This window comes from Drosophila nasuta, chromosome 2R (genome assembly GCF_023558535.2).
Source record: "Drosophila nasuta strain 15112-1781.00 chromosome 2R, ASM2355853v1, whole genome shotgun sequence".
Classification (NCBI taxonomy): Eukaryota; Metazoa; Arthropoda; class Insecta; order Diptera; family Drosophilidae; genus Drosophila; species Drosophila nasuta.
In genome coordinates this window covers 14,300,882-14,321,204 of record NC_083456.1, presented here as the reverse complement: position 1 = coordinate 14,321,204, position 20,323 = coordinate 14,300,882, and the positions used below count along the sequence as shown (strand labels likewise).

Genomic DNA, 20,323 nt, shown 5'->3' with positions numbered 1-20,323 from the left:
TACACTGATGAACTAAGCCTGCTGGCCAGCTGACCCTTTGGTTTATATAGTAGCTCGTTATACAATAATCAACTCATTTTGGCCAAATCTGCTCGACTTCAGTTCACTTTTTGCACATGTAATGCCGCCATGGCCCAATAACGGAAATTGTTGTACATCAACGCCAAGTAGCTGCCACTAAAACAGCCGCTTGTAGCTGCCGCAGTCAGCATCATGGTCATGGTCAGTGCACACGCTTATGGCTTATGGCTGGCGACCCACTGTGGTGACTCGTGAGCAATACTTTTTCGCACATCTTCGGTCTGCGTTTACGTAATGAGCCATTGTTGTTCCAGGAAAATTATGAAATAGGTCGACAGTTCACTAATTTAAAAAATTACAAATACAAGTATCAGCGCCATCAAATAAACGACTGCTAAGTATATTAACTTTGAGGTAAACTGCTGCCAATTAACACCAAATGATTTGTTTACTTTTAAAAACGCGATAATGTTTTCTTTATAATATTTAACAGTATACAAAACAAGTTGAAGTTTTATTAGACTTTAAATAAATTTAAATATTAAATTTATTTTGGAATTTATTCCCACATCAAACTGGCCAACTCTAAATTGCTGGAGCTGAAAAATATTTGCATACTTTCAGGCGGAAAATAATTAAAGTGACTCAGAGATTGGAGTTGCCAGCACGTCAATTGAAGCGCAGTTGTACACACTCTTTAAAACGAAGAGTTTGGGACTATCTAAAACCGTTAGACACTTTCGTTTGGCCCGCCCCAAACTAGAGAGGGTAAAAGAAACTTTTGTATATTGGGCTAATAAAACTCGACAGTCAAGGGCCAAAGGACCAAGTGCAAGTTTTAGCAACAAACCCTTCTCACACTTACTTTCCTCTTAGGCCAATTTGTGGGCGACGTCTTTGGTATTACATTTTTGGGCTTAATTTGTGGTAACTAACAAAGTTTTCTGTCATTTGAAACTGTTACAAAAGTTGTGCATATTTTAAGCCTGGCTGACGTAGTGTTAACGACACTGGCGAGACGTGCTGGAGGCGATTGGTCTGAAGCTTAACAGTAAACTTTGCAAATATATGATTTTTTTAACGTTTGTTTTCCAATTGCAGTGGTCGTCGAATACACGAATTGAATGAAATTGTATTAATATACACTTTCTCCACTAATATTTCAAATTCAAGGCGAGCAAGATTTTGCAGCAGCAATCGAGCAATGTATATACATAAATTGTATTAAATGTATATGTTGTAGCCCAACGACAATTGCGGCCAATTGGCATTTGCCATTCGACCATAAATTGCACAGTCCGTTGAATGGGCGTGTCGCTTCTCATATCATTTATATTGCATTCACAAACTCCAGGCCTAACCAGACTGCGGCGCATCAGGGCGTATGGTTGGTGTACGTGTTGCAATTGCACATGCAAAAAGCAGGTCGAAGCCAATGCGGCGACTTTCATTTGATTTTGGAGCGACACCGGATACCAAAATGCCTCTTCATTGGGAGTCAACCCAAGGTAGAGGAGAAAGAATAAGCAAGCCAAGAGGGAGACGAAGCGCATTTCAAAGCCAATGGTAGTCTTAGGAAGTCAGTTGGTTAGTTGGAGTCTTGTTGTTGTTGCCGTTGGTTTCTTTGACTACGAATCTGGCTTTGACTCTGTCTTTTGAGTCAGAGCCTGACTACGCCTCAGTGCGCGCGCTGCAAGTGAAATTTTTTTTTTGCTGTCGAGTGTCTGTGATTTTGTGTGTCGCACATGCAATTGATATCACTGGCCTCGTTTGCCCTAGTTGGTAATTCATTTTATTAGTGAAAGAGTGAAAGCATTTCTCTGTAAGAAATGCGTCGCACGTTGCGTATGCGCAATTTATACTGTGTGTGTGAGAAGCTACAGCACCTGTCCTATCTGTCAAATGCAAACGAATTTCAGTTACAGATAAATGCGGCTTTATTGAGTTTCATTTGATTTCTCTCTGTTTGTATGAGTGATTGTGTGTATGTGATATGGAAGTGCACATGTGTGTGTGTGAGTGTGTGCAATGCGGTTTGATTGGGGGGCGAGCGTTGAGTGAACAGTTTTTTTGTAATTGCTGTGGCTTCTTGGCCATGCACTTACAAAGTGGCAGTTCAATTAAGTTAAGAGTTAATTAAAAGAGTTCAAGAGTTAGCATTAAAGTTACACAAGTAAATACAATAAATATGAATATGAAGTTATAAGTAGTAAAAATAGTCAACAGTAAAGCTCTGAGCAATAAATTATTACAATAATACAAAATGCAGTCACTTGAGTACAGTTCAGTTTTAGTTTAAGTTTAAACTTTAGTTTTTAGTTTAGTTCAGTTTAGTTTAGTTTAGTTTAGTTTGCCGCCCCCTACGGTCTCCAGCTGCAACTGCAGTCATTATAGAACTTATTAACTATGGTTTTCGATTTCTGACAAAGTTGAATTCATTTTGATGGCGCCTTGATTGCTTGAGTTATGCTACAAAATAAATTAAATAAATAAAATAAATTAAACGGGTCACAACGTGCTCCGTGTTCTTCTCTTTTCCCTTTCTGCTCTTTTTTTTGTTTTTGTTTTGTTTCATTTGATTTGTGTATTGCACTAATTTGCTGTTCCACTTTGGCAACTCGACAACATCGCTTATTGCTGATACGCCGCGTAGGCCAAGTTCTGAGCATCGTTGCCCTGCAGCGACCTGCCGTAGCTGTGCTCATGCTCGTAATGCGGGTGCGCAACCACCTCGTAGTTCTCCTTCTTGGACTCCAGCAGTTTCTTCAAGCCAATGATGCCCGACAGCAGCAGAGCGATCTTGCCAATAACTAGAGCCTTGAAAGAGATGAGCGCCAAGAAGCCAATGGCCAGTGGCAGCAGAGCAGCCATCTTCAATTTGAAAAGCATCAACAGAGGCATCAGATACTTCTTCTTCTCCTTCTTCTTGCCACGAGCTGCAAAAAGAAAAAAATAAAAGCATGAAAGCGTTAATGAGTTAACAGTTTAAGATTTGATTAAGAGTTTGCATGCGATACTTTCGCTTGTTTATGATTGATTTGATTGTCCATTTGCTTGTTAACTGCTCATTAGCAATTGGAGCACAAAATAATTAATAAAGAAACAATGCAACAGACACAAGAGCCGCTGCTACAACAAACAGGATCGACCGCTTTCTATGTGCGCTCTTAGAAATCGGAAACTGCTCCATGAGCATGGAAAAGAAAGTAAACCTAGTTGGCTAACTAAAATGCAATTAATTGCAGCAACAAGTTTGCCAACGCCTTGTGGCAACTGTCAATGCACCGCTAGATAAGTCGCCAGGGAACAGATGCGTTCTCTATCTCTGTGTTTCTGTTTCTCGGTATCTGAGCAGCAGCAGGATGCATGCTTGCTTTATGGCTGACCTCAATGTGGGTTGAAGCTAACAGTGAAAACAGGATTGAAGCACTCGCCACATTGCGGCGCAAAGATGCTGCTTATATGTGGCGGCTACTGATACTGCTAATGCTGATGCGGCTGAGTCTACGATTGCGATTGGTAATTGCACCAGTAACCCAAATTGGCAACGAGCCAAAGAACCAGATAAACAGAACAACATGATCACAACTCTTGACCAGACAGCCGCCAAACCATTTTCTCATTTTGCGCATGATTTGTTTCTTGGCTATGTTATTAATTTTATATACAATTTTTATATTGAAATACTCACATTCTTCGAGGGCGCGCTGCATGTCCTGGATGGAGTCCTTGGGCACCTTAAACTGCAGTGTGTGTGTGCCAAAGAAGCGAGCAACACGCTCAACCAATAGGGAATCCACCTCAGACTCACGTGCCTCCGCCTCCTCGGGCAAGGTAACATCATTCAGAGATCGACCCACTGGAATGTCATCGGTTTTGACCAGAGCAATGCCCTCAGTCAGCCTCACATCACCATTCTCGGTATCGAAATAGTGCAGGGCACGTTCCTGTTTAGTGTGTTAATATGTGAATGAATATGGAATGTCTTTTGAGATCACTTCGAGTTTGTTTTATAGCTGGTTTATGTTTACCTTCATGCACAAAACCATCGAGCGTTCGCCGCAATCCTTGACCATTTTGAGGGCACTTGTCAGCAAGCTGTCTGCCTCGGAGGCGGCAGCTGCGGTGGATGCCACCAGCGCGAACAGGCATACGAATTTCAACATTGTTGTTTTGTTATATTTTTGGGAGTTTTTGAGAATCACACAACACACTTGTCACTTGGCTTTGGTTATCCTTTTATGCACTGACTGTGCTTATTTAAGTTTCAGTTTCCAGTTGATTGAGTGCACTGCGCTCGATTGGGTTGTTCGATCTGTCGGTCAGAAGGCAATCCGTAAACTGTGGCTAGAAGACGCACGCGGATCGAGTTTTATTCCCGGCCAGCAGCGCAGCCGCAACGACGACGACATCGACAACGACGACGACGCCAGCGACGTTGACGACGACGATAAACACGACGCGAGTTGCCCGCTAGCCGCATCTCCACTTTAGCCCCCCTATCCCCTCTATATACCCGACCTGCTCCACCGACATTTACAGTAGCCAAGCTTAGAATTTAAATAAACAACCTGGCGAAGACATCAACGACGACGTCGACGCTAACGTCGGCGTCTACGACGACCACAACACCGAAGCGCATCGCTTGTGGCAGCTAATGCAACCTGGCATGGCTTGGCTTATGTTGGCCTGGCTTGGCTTGTGTTGGCCTGGCTTGGCTTTGCTTGACTTGGCCAAGATAGCGTTGTGTGCGTGTTCGTGACGAACAACTCGCAGTCGACATCGGCAACAGCGACGTAGTCGTCATCGGCTTCGACATTAGCTTTGGACTTGGCTTGTTAGCGTTTGCTGCTTCTCTTGTTGCTGCGGCTGCTGCTGTTGTTATTGTTGCTTGTCAACAGCTAAACACTTAAGCACTTAACTATTTGCACAAAATCGAGCACACACTCTCACACTTACACTCACACTCGCACGCCCCCAAACATGGAAAAGGTAGCGACGCATGTGTGGTCGTTAAATTATATTACACAGTGTTAAAGGCATCTGACAGCCCAAAGTTTTGAGTATTGAGGCATTAAAGCCTCAGCGGCTTGCATTTGGCACACTTATTGGTTGCAGAGGGGCAGGGGATAGGGTGAGAATCAACCACAGCAATCATAACAACCACAGCGCCACCGAACAAACAGAAAGTGCTTTGCGTGTGGAGTCGGTCGACTGATCGATCCATTAGAAATTGCAGACACGTGACTCTTGGTGTGGCATTATTGCTGGCTAATCAAACTACCGACCACACCCCGCAACCACAGCGCAGCTCGTCAGTTCGCCACAAAACCACATCAACACAGCACTACTTATGATGGCGTCTCTCTGTAGAGCTCGAAAGAAACCGCAACAAGTATAGCTCAAATTGGAGTAAAATAGAAAATTAACTAGTTTGCAGGCGGCATGGATAAAACAAATTTCACTTTAATTTTGCTTTTTATTTATGTATTTGTTTTTCTCCATCTCACTTAAAGCCCCATAATGTATCTTATCCACACACACAGACACATATTTATTTAGATACACATATGTCGTATGTCTTTAATTTTGTATGCCAATCGCTGACATTTTGCACATACGAGAGTTTCATATCATGCAACATTGTTTGCATTATGTCTCTTTAGTATAATTTTCAACAAAATTGCTAGAGGCATATGTCGGTTAGCCTTTTATTATGTGTTGATTAAAGAAAGAGTGAATGTGACTTTTCAAATCGAATAATAAATATAATAATTGTATATATTTAGTTAAGTTAAAGCGAAGTTTTTATAATGTATCTGCAAGTCGACCTCGACCGAATCTAAGCCAAGACAGTTTATCGCGTTTTTGTGTAATTTACACATTAGTCAAGTACCTAAAAGAAAGTGATGAATGCTAAGATTTGCACGCTACTAAAACTCGATTTGAGATGCAAAGCAAACCAAATTTTTGTTGCTGATTATCTACTTAGTCGTAGAAATACCACAACATAGTTGATGAGCTGAAAGGTGTTGATTGTTGTTGTTGTTGCGCTTCATGTTGATGGCATATGCAAATGCTTTGCACGTGGACATAGATGGATGTGCTATGCCGTGACGTGACTTGACTCGACTTGAGTTCAATTTGATTGTGTGCGATGAGTGGCGATTGTGAGCGATTACTCTGATAAGCAAGCGAGTGCCGGGTGTTGCTACGAATTTGATGATTTAGTTTTGTGTAGGGCATGCCTCAGTCGAGTTGACATGTAAGCAGCCTGCTTAACATTTAGACAATTAATTTTTACCTTCTTTCGCTCGCAACGAAAGTGAAATAGTTTTAGTATTCGACAACGTATACGTATTATTTTTGTTATGCAATGAGCATTATTTTGCTTTGAAGATTCGTCTAAGCAATGCTGCAGAGAAACGCAGTAAAAGCGATAAAAATTTTAATAGCGCTATAAGAAAGTCCCATTAGACAGCTAGATGAGCTATTCAGAAAAACTGTGCTGAGCCTGCAAATTGACTGTATTATGAAGCGCAGAGACATTTAACATTCTCTTCCTATTCCCATTTCAGCTCAGCTCAGTCCTTCCGCACTGCTGATGACATCACTTTGACGTTGACATGCTAAAAATAAATAAATATCTATGTTACATTCTTTCAAGCATTTAATTCGGGTTATTTGCAAGTAGCTTTCATTTAACACTCTTCCACTGGCATTGGCGCCCAGTCAAGTCAAATAAGCTGAACGGGTCCTCAACTACCCAACCCCATTTTTCGCAGTGGCATCTTTAAAATTGACACCTTTTTGAAAGTTTGACTTTCATTCCCAGTTGACTTCACCCCCGTCTTCGACTTCAAAACGTCTGTCTCCGTGACCGACGATGTGAATTCCGGGTAGCTCACAGCTCTCGCTGCGTTGCGTTGTGCTTGAGTAATTTTCAATTAATGAAAGTGTTGGCCAGACCCAGAAATGATGACGTCAACATTTAAAGTAAAGGGCGCCCTCAACTCACATTTGATAAGGCCCACAGAGCAGCGTGGGAATTGCGAGCGCATTTAAATAATGTCGAGAATATATTTAATTGAATAGGTTCAATGTTCTAGTCTGAACCTGCTCACCATCGCACTTGCATGGCGTGTCAAGTAGCGGCAGCTCATTAATATTTCGTGCAGAGTGCAAAAGTGAAAATGTCGCATACCACAGAAAAATAACAGAAACAACAGAAACAATAACAACAAAAGCATTAACCACAGAGCTGGAGCTAGAGCTGTAGCTGGAGCTGGCAAGTGAAGAAGACGCTTCGCAACCGGCCGAGCATATTTGATCTATGAATATTGCATTGGACTTTGCCAGACTCTGTGCACGGCTAAATAATAAATAAGCTCGTAGTTTTTGGTAGAAAGCGAAGCAATGTTTCGAGTAATGTTGCGATTGTTTCTTGTTGTTTGTGTTTTGTTTTGTTTTTTTTTAGCACGCACGTAAGCACTTTTTAAAATTGTTATCATAAATTCAGCTGACGTGTTTGGGGCGTGTCTGCGGCAAAAGCCAATAAGTTAGGGGCGGTGCCGATTTTTGAGTTCTTTTTTTTTAGCAAAGTTTACTATATTTAATTAACGCTTACTTATGCCTAATACACACATTTAGTTCGTTATATATATAAATACGTCATCGAATTAAGCTAAGACATTATTTCTTATTCAGACAATTCATGCGGCAATCGTTTCTTTGGTTTTCTTCATCCTATCCACATCCACATCCAAATGCAAACGTAAGCTCGACAAGCTGGCAATTGCTCTACAAGCTCTTGGAACTACCCGCTGATTCCTTGGCCGGCTTCCAGCCGCTGTAGGCCACATCAAAGTCACGCCCCCAGCCCGAATGACCGCCAGAGGAGACAACAACTTCATGTGAAGATTCCTTGCCACCGCCGCCGCCGCTCAGCAACTTCTTAATGCCAATGATGGAGGCCAGCACCAAAGCCAACTTCGACACAATTAGAGCCTTGCCCGCCAGCATTGCCAATGCTCCATACGCAATGGGTACAATGGTGCCACCAAGCAGCAGAGGAATCATAATGTAGGCACCGCTGCCCTTTTTGTCCTTCTTCTTGCGACCCTCAATCGAGTTGCTGTCCGCATCCCGCATATCAGGAAACTTAATCTGCATAATGCACAAAATCAATGCTGATAGTCTGGCAAGCTGATCTCGTACCTACCTGTAACGTGTGATCCTGCAAGAAGCTGCCCAAACGCTTCATAATCATGCTGTTCAATACCTGATCCTTGGCATCTATTCCTCGAGGAAGAACTGCCTCAATATCTTGCTCATTTATGGGTGGCAAATGCGCACGCTTCTGCATCTCCTCGCCGCTGGCCACGAATTGAACTCCCTCAAAGAGAGACAATGTTTTTGCGGTGCGGAAAGCCTTCTCTAGTCCAGTTAGAAGCTTCAACTTGAGACACACGGCCATGTTTTCACCCGTGCATTGCTGATAGATGCGATAGACCAGAGACAGATCCTTCCAAATACCCGATGATGATGATGAGGCAGCTAAGTTCGATGATTGCATTGGCGGTTGTTGAGTCTTTTGCTGTTGTTGTTCCACTCCCAAGCCATTAATGTGATTATAGCTGGTAGTGCGAGCGCTCGTCGCCGGCAGCCAACAGAAGATAATCATTAGCGCCGCCACGTGCCACACGTATTTGATCATGACTGTGAGCGAGTGTGTGCCAATGAACGAGTAGAGTTCAAGTGATGTTTATGTAAAATCCTTTAGCTATCCTTGCTATCGAGATGCGCTGTGGTAACAAAACTCTTGCTGGGCGCTGCACTTAAGATTATCAACTGAGTGCTGGAAAGCGCATTGTATGCATTTTATACCGCCTGGCCGATTTCTTGTCGGCTAATTGCGCCTGGGTGCATGTCAAGCGCCAGCTGAAATTGAAAAAAAAAACTCATTTTGTTTTAGTCTAAATATCACGCCAATTAGTCGGACTAGCTGGCTGTCTTAATGCAGGCCTTGGCCAGGGGCTGTTGACTGCTGGCGTTTGTTGTGCTTGGCTATTGAAGCTGCGCTTTCGTGATTTTGCTGGGAAAGCAACCGAATTTTTGCGCTCAGCCACAGCCACCGCCACAAAACACAAACATACAATCCATTGTGTGCGCTGCAATTTCATTTGTAATTATAACACAAGTAAACAGTTCGTTCTAAGCTATTGAGTTTTCATGCGCATTTAAAGCGGAGCGAACTGAGGCGTGCGTGTTTGCTTTGGTGTAGATAAACTCACCTTGCATCAAGGCAATGGCATTGGCATTGTATGCAGCAGCTCCCGAAACTGTTTTGTACCATCACGCCCGGTTCTATCATGACGATATTTAGTAGACCGAAAAACTGCAGTTTTTTTTTGTTTTTGGCTTTCGTTTCTCAATGCATTTTTATCACAGATTCACTGTCGTCCCACAATTCTACTATTTATAATCTTAACTTTTCTTTTTACAAACATGTGGCACAAAACTGTGTCTTTGCAGTACAGTGGATACTCAACACAAAATTCGAATGCAATTTAGAGGTTTCGTAAAATGTTTAATTTAATCAATAAATGTTGTTACAAATATATACATATTAATACTTTATGTCATACTACATTTTTAATTAAATAATGAAAAAGTTATTTTTGTTTAATAATAACAGTAATTCAATTTCATTGCATATTATCTCGAATAACTTACTCAAACTTGAGATAGCCACACATAACAAAAATCATTGCATACTTTTAAGCGGGTGTTAAAAATAGTTTTTTCTGCATAAGAAAGTACGACTTGAAACGAAAGAGTTAAGACACGAACTAAACGATGAGCGCAAAGCTTTAATTGCTACAAAAAATTACTGCATACATTGTAAATTTCCAAGCTTTTTTTGTTTTCCAAAATTAAAATTTTAATTCCACTAATTTATGAAAATTATTAGTGGAAACAATATTAATAGAAAAAAGCTTTCTGAGAGAATTTCATAAGAAAACTTCAAATGAATCTCAAATTCGGTTTTAAATAAAATGCCACAAATTGTGAATCAAGCACATTTAATAAAAGAATTATATTATTTTTTCCCAAAAGGAATATCGAATATAAAAGTAAGCTTTAACTTTTCCACATAACAAGTTAAAGCTTAAACTTCTTCTTCTCTGCAACTCAATTCAATTGGAAAATGCTGCACATGAAATGCCTCTAATATTTCAATACGTCAATAAAAGTGTAGCAAGGCCTGACAGCCATTGATCAACCCATTGAGAAAACCACGACCGCACACTTAATTGTGAACAATCGTTATTAGCTAACTGAACTAACTAAGTTATATTAACAGCAAACAAATCATCCGTTAAGTCATCGAGGAGGAGTTATAAAACAGTTTCAGTGTTTTGCATGCGGCTCGCGTGCCTAATTAACTTTCAATTAATCATAAGTAATAATCGCAACTGCTCATGGAAGCGCTTAATAAATTTAACGCTTCCATGCACAGGCGGCCACAACAACAAAAGCAGAAATAGCAACAATGGAAGCCATAGCGGCAACAACATTAACAACAACCACAATAACAATTACAACAATCATAATTTAGTGCGTGTTTTACGAGTATGGGAAAAATCGCTGGAGTAGAAAATGATGACAACAAGAAAACGCTTAACAATATCATAGGGCAAAACAGGTGATTTTGTGTGCGTTGGAAAGCGCATTTGCAAGGCCGGCTGATCAGGTTATTATTTGTTGGTCGGCATTTGTTGTTGTTGATTTCGTTTTCTGACTGTGTTCTGTTGACCCGCTTTCTTAGCCAGAGACATAGTCAAGAGTCTGAGCCCCAATCCCCAGCCAAACTCGTTTTCATTGCGCATGCAACACTGACGATGACAACGACGCCCTTGCAGGCACCAGCAGCATCATGGCATCAGCTTTGGTTCAGCCTCAGGTCCGTTGACAGTGAAATTGCATCCAAATTGGGCACTGCACTGAACTACCGTAGTACACGAGAATACTCGTAAAGACAGAGACTTGAATTATCTCGCTCATTGGAGCGTGTGCGCGCAATTCGCAATTCACAATTCGCTGCCGGCTTATGAATTATTGTAAATTTCGTGGCTTTTTTTCTGGTTTTCAGAATGTGAAATTGGTAGCCAAGTGTTGTGGTGTTGGTGCCTGCACCAGTTTTTCGTATACTCGTACAGCTGCAGCCACATTTCTCTAGCGGCACTCTTGAGCCTCCGCCACACACAACGGTAATTCGCTCCAAATCACATGGAAAGGCTTTCATTTTGGGATTTCAATTTGCATAGGCCAATACACACTATACAATAATATTTAAATGATAAAAATGCTGACCAATGAAAGGGGAAAGCATTTCACACCCCATGTTGTTCAAATAATTGAATGGGGCTAATCCATTTGTTCTTCCAAGGCCAAATTGATAGAAAGTGCGAAGAACCGAAGCAATTACAAGCAGCTAAACGAAATCAATTAGCAAAGTGAACAGCATTAATAATGAAAAACCAAAAAACGGTTCAAGGTCAAAAAAAAAAACAGTTCTGGGTTAAGACTAAGCCATGAAAACGTCTGGTAAACAAAAATAGAATAAAGATAGAGAAATGGAAAAAATACTTTTTTAATGGGCGTTTTACTTGAGTATAATTCACTGCTTCTACTGCTGCTGTCTTCACATTCTAATGATGCCCACATGGCACAATTAAGTCTTGTTTTAGTGCTTTTTGTGTGCTGTGTCATGCATTTGGTGTCACATAGTTTCCCACTTTTAATAGACGTTTTGTGCTGAATTCAGCACCGACTTAAGACTATTTCTTAAGACACAGACGCTGGTCAATGGTAACCTATGAATTTACCATGTGCTGACCGAACGACTATTTGAAACTGTTGGCTTTTGTTTTTCGCCCAAAAACGTTTTTGACCATGTGTCCATAAACTGGCATTTCTACAGCTTTTCACTACACATTTTCAATGCATTTACTGTTGCTGTTTTTTGTTGATATTGTGGTTGTGGCTGTGTTGTTACTGTAGCCGTTTCTTAACTGTGTTTACTTTCACTGTCTGTTGCCGACAGTTTGCAGCCACAACGGTAGCCGGCGGGGCACACTTTCGACCACATTTTTGTGTGTTGTTTGGCCTGGCAAGCTGCCTTGGCCAAGCTCATAATTATTTACACCTCTTAACGGAGAAGTCTTTAAAATTCGCTTAGTCAACTGGGTCGCAAATCAATTTCACTTTAAATGAAAGCATTCGCCTTGTATTCTTACCAAAGATGGACCTGTCAACAGCAAAAACAAGACCTGCTCTCTGCTCTCTGCTGCTGTGGACATTATGCATAACCATTATGACCATAGTGTCAAGGCAAATTGTTTTCAGTGTATTCAGTATTCCCCTGTGGGCCCCACTGTGATCATTGTTATTGCTGTTTTGGTTGTTTCGCTTTCACCTTTTGCCCATAAATAATAATAGTAGACCCAAAGTTGATTTTTCATTGATTTTTTATTTATTAATCTTCCTTGCTTGTTTTATTTTCATTTTATTTTTTAAGTTTTTTTATTTATGTATTTTTTTAGCGTTTTTTGTACTTAATGTTTTTCTTCATTCTTTAATGACATGCATTTATTACAGAGAAAATATGCTGTATAAAAGAGATTTACATTCTTTGTGTGTGAATTGTGATTTATGTGTTTGTTTTGTTGTTGTTTGTTTCTTCTGTGAGTTGTCCATATCTGCAGCTTCTATGCTTCTCGCTGTAGTTCTTAATGTGAAAGTGCCGTACGATTTTGCTTATGTTAAAATATGTATTTAAATTAATGTTGACCACCAGCTGGCGACTTGAAGTTTTCAAAGTGATTTAAACAAATATTTTTAAATAGATTAAAAATAAGTTTAAAGCACAATGCTATAACAATGCGCCGACCAAAGTCGCTGATATATTAAATACAATTGTATGAGTAATAAACATAAAAATCCTACAGTGAACTATGGTTACAGAGAACGTACGTGCGTGCTTTTTGTATTTTGTTTTTGGAAAGTAGAGCGTTAGAAAGTGACAGATGTATATAGACAGAGCAGCTGAAACAGTAAGAGCGTGAGATAGTGATAGACAGAAATAGTAGCAGAGAAATGAGAAAAAAGACAGAAATATAAATGAAAAGAGAGAGAGAGCGAGATTGAGAGGGAAAGAAAAAACATGAGAGTGAGATGAAGATGTCAGAAGAAGTTGTGAGAAAGTTGATGTCTTGGAGTTTGGAAATTGGAAAAGGAAAATATAGTTCATAAGCTGAGTTCAGTTCAGTTTTGTGTGCATAAGGCAGGAAAACTATGGCAAGTTATGGCGTATAGTAAGTATATGACCAAAACTATGACTCGAAAGACAGATAGTTTTTAGATAGATTTAGATTTAGATTGTGTATGTGTGTGTGTGTGTGTGAAAGAGATACTGATAGAAGTTAGAGCTAGTTGTAGTTAAAGCTAGTAGTAGTAGGCATGCTTGCTTGCTGATGTTGCTATAGTTGCTGTTGTTGTAATGTAAGACTAGAATTGCATGTAAAGAGTACAACAGAGTACAGGATAGAGTGTATAGATTAATAAGATAGATCAACATTTGTACGTTGCAAACAGTTGCATAGCAACCAACAATGTTTTGGTATAGTCTCTAGATTGATAGATGGTAGAGTAAGTAGAGATAGTAGACAGTGATAGCGATAGCGATAGATAGATCAGTTCAGGATAGATAATAGAGTATTATGACTCAGAGACTGTGATGAATGTAAGTACGAGAGTATGTTGTGCATTAGAAGGAAACAGCGATAGATAGATACAGTGTTATGTGTGTTTATGGGGGCGATGATTGAATGTGTGTCTGTGTGTCTGTATGTGTGCTTGTTCGGGGAAGCGTTCGGGGATGTCCTTGTGCGAGCTTAGACCTAAGGCTAGCTGGACTGGACGCTCAGTGTGCTCAGTGTCGCCGCCTGGGCTTATGAGTATTTGAAACATTGCATAAGGTACCGACTTTAACTCTCGCTTTGTGCTTTTTTTTTACAAACTTAACTTATAATTGTTAATGGTTAATGTATGCAACTAAATGCACGCACACTCAGCATTACAAACCTAATTGTGGCTCTGGAGTTTTGTCAGCATTTTTTTCTTCTCTTTTCGCTACGATGTCATTTAGCTTAACTACTTTTAAGTATTTTTTTTTCGTTTTTTGTTTTGCATTTTCGCATAGTTTCTTCCATTTTCTTGTGTGTGCGTTTTTCTTATTCGTGTGGAAAAATAAATAAAATAAATTATATTAATAAATAATTAAAACGAACGATAAGTAATATGTGTTGTTGTGGTTTTTTGTTGTTCCTCTTCAAGAGTCTCTGTTCAGTGTGAGCTTGAGTAAAGCTCGAGTCAGTTGGTTCGTGTGGTTCTTGTGGTTTGTTTGAGTGGTTGTTGACTGTGTGTTTACTCTCGCTTAAGCCTGAGGCTTCTGGGCACCGTAGGCCAGATCTTGGGCATCGATGGAACGTCCCCAGCCACCATGACCGCTGCTGCCGTATGAGGCAGACGAAGCACCAGCATCGGCACTGTATCCGCTGCCATATGAGTCGTGGCTGACCGAGTGGCTGCTGCTGTGATGGGGATGGGCGACCACTTCGTAGGTGACGTGCTTCTCCTGCGACAACAGCTTCTTCAGGCCGATGACGGCCGACAGCACCAGAGCAATCTTACCGATCAACAGAGCCTTGCCAGCAATCAGGGCGATAGCACCCAAGAGCAGGGGCAACAGAGCGGCGGCCTTCAGGGCAACAAGAGCGAGAATGGGGCCCAAGATTTTGGCGGCCTTCTTCTTCTTACCACGGCTCTCCTCGGGGGCATTGGGATCGTTGCTGCCGAACAGAGACTCAGAGGCATCCTCGAGGGCGCGGCCAGTGGAGCTAACGGCTTGGACGATATCAGCACCCTTCAGTTCCACCTTGATGGTGTGCGAGTTAAGGAAGCTGCTGATGCGGTTGAGTGCCAGAGACTCGAACGATTCGTCGCCGGAGATGGAGCGAGCTGCCTCAGGAGCGGGCGCATCCGATGAGCGCACCACGGTGACGCCTTCGGTCAACGAGAATTGGTCGCGGGCGCCCAGCACCTTGTCGACGAAGTTGAACAGCTTGTACTTGACGCACGATACTGAATCCTTGCGCAGGCAATCGCTGTAGATGCTATCCATAATGTCGTTCTCGGCGCCGATGGCGTTACGGGCATGGCCGCGTGTTTCCTCGGCGGGGAGAGCAGCGGTCAGTGTGACCAAACACAAGACACCGAAAATAACTTTATTGTTTGCCATTTTAATGGTTGTTGTTTTGTTGTGTTACACTTGTTGTATTCTATAGTCCTTAAAGGGCTGAACACTTTTTTTTGGCTTTTGTACCGCACACAAAACGCACTTTCTCTTTTCAAATGTTTGTTTGGGGCTGAGTCTTGCACTTTGCCGCACAACGCTACTGGCTGCTGTGTTGCTGCTTTGACGGGTTAGGATGAAATGATACAATTTCCCAATGCCCACGACAATTTATATAGGCGGCATGCTCATCTGCTGCCGCTGCCGCTGCTGCTGCGAACGAAAGCATTTCTGCTCACCCCAGAACTGGTCGCGCAAGTTTCTCGCTTAAGTCTTTCGTTTTGCCAGCCAACGGTAACGCGCTGCCTGCCGTCGAAGCTGGCTTCGCGCAGCTTTGGCTTGGTTTGGCTTGGAAAACCATTGTTACTGTAATTTGTTAGCCATATGCTCTGTGCTCGCCTCTCGCCCCATGCCGCTGCTTTCGCTTGAAGTTCATGTAACATTGTCAAAATCAGCTGAAACCGAAATGGTGGAGAGTGAGATTTGGGGCGGTGCACTGTGGGAATATAGTTAGTTACCTGTAACTTACTTTTACCAAAGTCACTCAAAATCGTTATCTTAATTGTTTTTTAAATTGAAATTAAAATCCTTTTTATGACCACTGTGCAACTGTGTGTGTGAGGAAAAGCATTTCCCTTTCGAGTTTCGACTTTTGCAATGCGCCTTCTAATTCAATCAATCAGAGAAGCATGCCACAAACACAAACAGGTGCAGCCAAAACAGGTGCCTGCAGCTTGCGGTTTCTTGTCACTGGTTCGATGCTGCCGCCTATTGATCAACGGTCGCTGATCACTGAGCAGTAAACTAGTGATCAGTGGTCAGTAAGTAGAATGAATTGTCACGGTTTATTCGTCACGTCAGTGCGAATAATGATCGTGTGTTCCCATTAGAATTTGTGTTACATAAAAGATGGTCAACAAGTTTCGGTATATAGGCCAAGACAATAAATAATAAACTATAAACCATATGCCATCAACGATCAGCGTTCGAGCAATTCGAATAATCATAACCCCGATCGGAGACATTCAAAAGGGAAAGTTGCGACACTTCTCTGTGTGGCTTGTGGCATGCAGCTAACCGTTGTGCGCCCTTTTTCAGTTTCTCAGCTTTTTTTGTTGATTTGTTGTTGATTTTTGTGATATCTGGTGCTGCTGCTGCTCACATTGCTGCATAAATTTATGCGCATATTTTATGCGTTGTCAAATACAAGCGGCCAAAACAAACAGCTGGCTGGCTGCCTGTTGCTGCCCACTGAAATATTGACTCACAGACAAAGTGTGCCGAAAGTCTTGTTGGGCAAATACACGTTGACCAGAAGCCGCCAGTCACTACCCAATTGCTACTAAACGGTGGCCAATGACCAATGGATTGGTTAAATGCGACAAGTAAAAGTGTGCAAATAGACGGGGACAGGAACGCGCATAAATGAAAGTCATCAGGAAAAAGAGAGTTGATAAGCTGCGTTAATGCCAACCAGCCAACGAAATGACTGTTGCCAGGATACATAAAAAGTCATTGTTGCTTGTAGGTCGTTTCTATGAAAGCGTTTAATATGCTTAATTAAGCGTATTATGACAGTGCTGGGAAAGGTAATAAAAAAATGAGCTGTTGAATTGGGCGACAAACAAAAGACCGCCGAATGGTGTGAAAACGCTTTTCCAGATCAGCCAATGCAGCAGCAACAGCAGCGATGGCAGTGAAAGCGAATTTCATATGCAAGCCGAAGTTGAGAAAGGGGAACCCAACTTGCAATCGCATCGCCATCCTCACGCAATGCGTGAGTCGAGCGAATGGAGCCAATGGAGTCACTGAATAGGGATGCAAATCTGCAAGGGGCCGTCGAACGATGTTGAATGCTGAATTATTTGACATTTAATTAATTTTGGTATCTCATTTGTTATTTTTCGTATTTTTTCATCTTTCTTTTCCATTATGCAGAAAATATATATATGAGAAACGACACTTTCACTGCATGAAGCAGCGGTGGCGGCTTCAGAGCTCGGCGACGAATGCAACAACAAGCGTGATTTTGGTCATGGGCTGGAGCTGTAAATTACTTCTTGTTCTATTGTTGCCGCTAGGCCATATCAACAGGTTTGCTGCTGCTGCTTTGAAAACCAAAAGTAAAATTCATAACAGTTCAACAAGTTTTAGCTGTGTGTCCATAAGAGCCAAATGTGAATATACAATTAAAAAAAAAAATGAGAAAAAAATAAAACGCTTCCACAGTCGCAGGGGCAGTAACAACAGCCGCAGTGGCAACAACGAAGCAAAGTACATATTTTATTTATATTATTGTTGCCGCTGCTGCTGTTGTTGCTGTTGCTGCTGCGGCTGTGGCTGCAGCAAAAAAAGAAAGTTCAACGTTAATTTTCCTTTTTCGTAGACAACATTCACCGCCTTGTGACCGAAGCAAGCGAAGCGCGTGCAACTTTGCAACTTCAAAATGTAAGCTAACAAACTGCATGAATGAATAAATGAATGAATGATTGACTGAGTGAGCGAGTGCCGGGGCCCAGCACTTTCAGTGGGTGTTGAAGCAAACGACGATGATGATGCTGCTGCTGCTGCCACAATGCTTGCCCCTGCCATTGAGCTAAGCTGCCCTCGTCTGCTGTCCATATCGGAGTGAAAACGCTAAACAAACGAACGCAAGTTGCAAACTGCCACTTAATGGCTTAATTGTAAACTTATAGCTGCCTCTTTGTTTCCCCTGCTCAAGTTATAGATATAATATATAAGTAGCAAAATGCAACGAACTTGTTATGCCCTCTATTTGATGCACTATCAAGTTATATTGCTTCTCGTATTACAAAGTCATGTTGCCCAGTCTCCAAATGGAATTGCAGACTCACTGAAACTTGCTCTACATATCATTATATGCTTGGCTTGATTTCTTAAAAAGAAATAAATAATTGGATTTCTGTTGTTTTTGGGAACCCTAATGCCATAAACGAGTCGCTCTCGTGGAGTCAGGTTTAGAAGCAGTGGAACTGAATACAGAAATTAGCAAGCGCTTTTGTAATCGTTTGGTCACCACAAGCTGCCATCCATCGATTAGCATAAATATTTCACAATTTTTAGCAAAAACGCCTTGCAACCTGAAGTGGCGCGTCTCCGACTTTGGAGATACAAATTATAAATGCACGAATCCGAGTCACAGCATCACTTTCACTTTCCATGATGCCTCAACGCCAGCTCGCTAATATGCATCTTTAGCGTGAAAAGAGCAACAAATTCGAAATATATATACGTATACGTATATAGATGGAGATACAAATACAGGTAGACATGGAGGCAGCTCAACACATATGCTTCATATTAAATTATTATCTAATACAACGGACATAATCACCATTTACAGTTAGCTGGTTCGCATACAAAAGCGTTAATAGACAACGCGACAATTTTATTGCAGCATTTACTTAATAAGTTATTAGTTGATCTTTTATGTAAGTTAGTGGTGTTTAGAGTCTGCTCGGCTGATATTGAATAATTGATGGCCAAGTGTAAGCAAAATGATGATGGCGCAACATTTGCGCCGAGAAAAGCGAAACTCTCCAACGGTTATATAATTTGGTGAAAAACTGTTTGCCTCTCGACTCTCGACTGCAGTTTACTTGCTGAATTTACTAACTTTTTTTCATTGTAGCATTTTTTTTGGCAAATCACACGGCCCGAACCCGAACCCGAACCTGAGTCCCCAAAAAACCTGAGAGCGAACCCCCAAAAGCCATAAGCGCTTTCTTTCGAAAGAGAAAGGGTTTCTCTGGTCTTGAGAAACTTGCCGAAATTGCAGTTTTATGGCCCAATCTTTGCCGGCGCACGTGTGCCCAGCCCTTTCGCTTTTGCTGTACTCTTTTCATTTTATTTCGCTTCTTCTCATTTTTCTTTTGAGGATAACTTCGAAACTCGAGTCTTTGGCCAGCTTCCGCGACTTTCACGCAATTGCAGCAGCAGCGACAACAGCAACAACAGCATCGATGGCAGCATCAAGGGCGTTGCTGTTGTTCCAGTCGATGCTGCTGCGCCCCACTTTTTGCATCATAAATAATGCAACGTTTTGCGGCCTCAAGAAGGGGCAGAGGACTGCTGAAATTGCTGAGGCCTGCGACCGGGTCCAGGCCGGATGCTGAGCATTTTGGTTTAGTGCATTCTTTAAAGTGAAATTTTGGACCAATCTTTGTCTTCATGTTTTGTTGTTGCTTCACTTCTTTTTTATTGAAACTTTAAACGACGCTGTTAATTAAATAAAGTGAGATAAAAGGCCAACTAACCAAATGAAGTTAATAATAAAGACTGGGCAAATTCTAGTCTCAGTGAGGCATTTCGTGGTATGCTCAACTTTCTTCTTTTGCTTTCAATGGTATGTCGGTCAGAAACTTCAATCCGAATAACAATCAAAAGCAGCCAACAGCCATGAGCAGTAACAAAAACAACAACAGGTTGGTTGATAAAAATAAAACGAGTGTCTAGTCACTTGAGTCTTCGCTAGTTCGAACTACGAACTTCGAATAATTGATAAAACGGGGTTTCCGGTTGGTCTGTCACCCAAGACCGAATCAACAATTGGAGCGCATTTTATTGATTTCAATACGGTTATATTTGCAACAATTAAACCTTAAAGCTAAGATGTATTGTTTGCCCAAGCGTTGTGCGTTTCTTTTGCCTTCCGCGTGCTAATAATGTTAGCTTTTTTCAATTTTCCAGGAACATCTATTGAGTCCACTTCGGTGTTTTCGGTACAGCCATAAAAAAGTGAAGAGATTCGTTATGCCAAATGAAAGTATATTGTTTACACCGTCTGACCGAAGAAGGGGTGCGGTAACTTCAGCGGCAACGGCAACAGCAACGGTAACGGATGCCCGTGACCATGTCCGGTCG

General features: G+C 41.6%; 3 protein-coding genes across 3 annotated transcripts; all 3 read right to left on the bottom strand.

Annotated features, from left to right (window-relative positions):
- Positions 1-1,940: 1,940 nt before the first annotated feature.
- Positions 1,941-4,376, bottom strand: LOC132787062 (uncharacterized). Its single transcript, XM_060793941.1, has 3 exons — positions 4,053-4,376; positions 3,713-3,968; positions 1,941-2,957 (listed from the first exon to the last, which is right to left on the bottom strand). The coding sequence occupies exons 1-3, from the start codon at positions 4,185-4,187 to the stop codon at positions 2,653-2,655; spliced, it is 696 nt and encodes a 231-aa protein (XP_060649924.1). The 5' UTR covers positions 4,188-4,376; the 3' UTR covers positions 1,941-2,652.
- Positions 4,377-7,604: 3,228 nt separating this feature from the next.
- Positions 7,605-8,784, bottom strand: LOC132786140 (uncharacterized). The gene is made up of 2 exons (XM_060792578.1): positions 8,243-8,784; positions 7,605-8,187 (listed from the first exon to the last, which is right to left on the bottom strand). The coding sequence occupies exons 1-2, from the start codon at positions 8,735-8,737 to the stop codon at positions 7,822-7,824; spliced, it is 861 nt and encodes a 286-aa protein (XP_060648561.1). The 5' UTR covers positions 8,738-8,784; the 3' UTR covers positions 7,605-7,821.
- A 5,458-nt stretch (positions 8,785-14,242) lies between these two features.
- Positions 14,243-15,582, bottom strand: LOC132786712 (uncharacterized). The gene has a single exon (XM_060793330.1). The coding sequence runs from the start codon at positions 15,383-15,385 to the stop codon at positions 14,522-14,524; it is 864 nt and encodes a 287-aa protein (XP_060649313.1). The 5' UTR covers positions 15,386-15,582; the 3' UTR covers positions 14,243-14,521.
- Between the last annotated feature and the right edge of the window lie 4,741 nt (positions 15,583-20,323).

Coding starts and splice junctions, on each gene's coding strand:
- LOC132787062 (XM_060793941.1), bottom strand. CDS start 4,187: ATGTTGAAATTCGTATGCCTGTTCGCGCTGGTGGCATCCACCGCAGCT. Junction 3,969..4,052: donor CGATGGTTTTGTGCATGAAG/GTAAACATAAAC, acceptor CACACTAAACAG/GAACGTGCCCTGCACTATTT. Junction 2,958..3,712: donor GCAGCGCGCCCTCGAAGAAT/GTGAGTATTTCA, acceptor TTCTTTTTGCAG/CTCGTGGCAAGAAGAAGGAG.
- LOC132786140 (XM_060792578.1), bottom strand. CDS start 8,737: ATGATCAAATACGTGTGGCACGTGGCGGCGCTAATGATTATCTTCTGT. Junction 8,188..8,242: donor TGCAGGATCACACGTTACAG/GTAGGTACGAGA, acceptor TGCATTATGCAG/ATTAAGTTTCCTGATATGCG.
- LOC132786712 (XM_060793330.1), bottom strand. CDS start 15,385: ATGGCAAACAATAAAGTTATTTTCGGTGTCTTGTGTTTGGTCACACTG.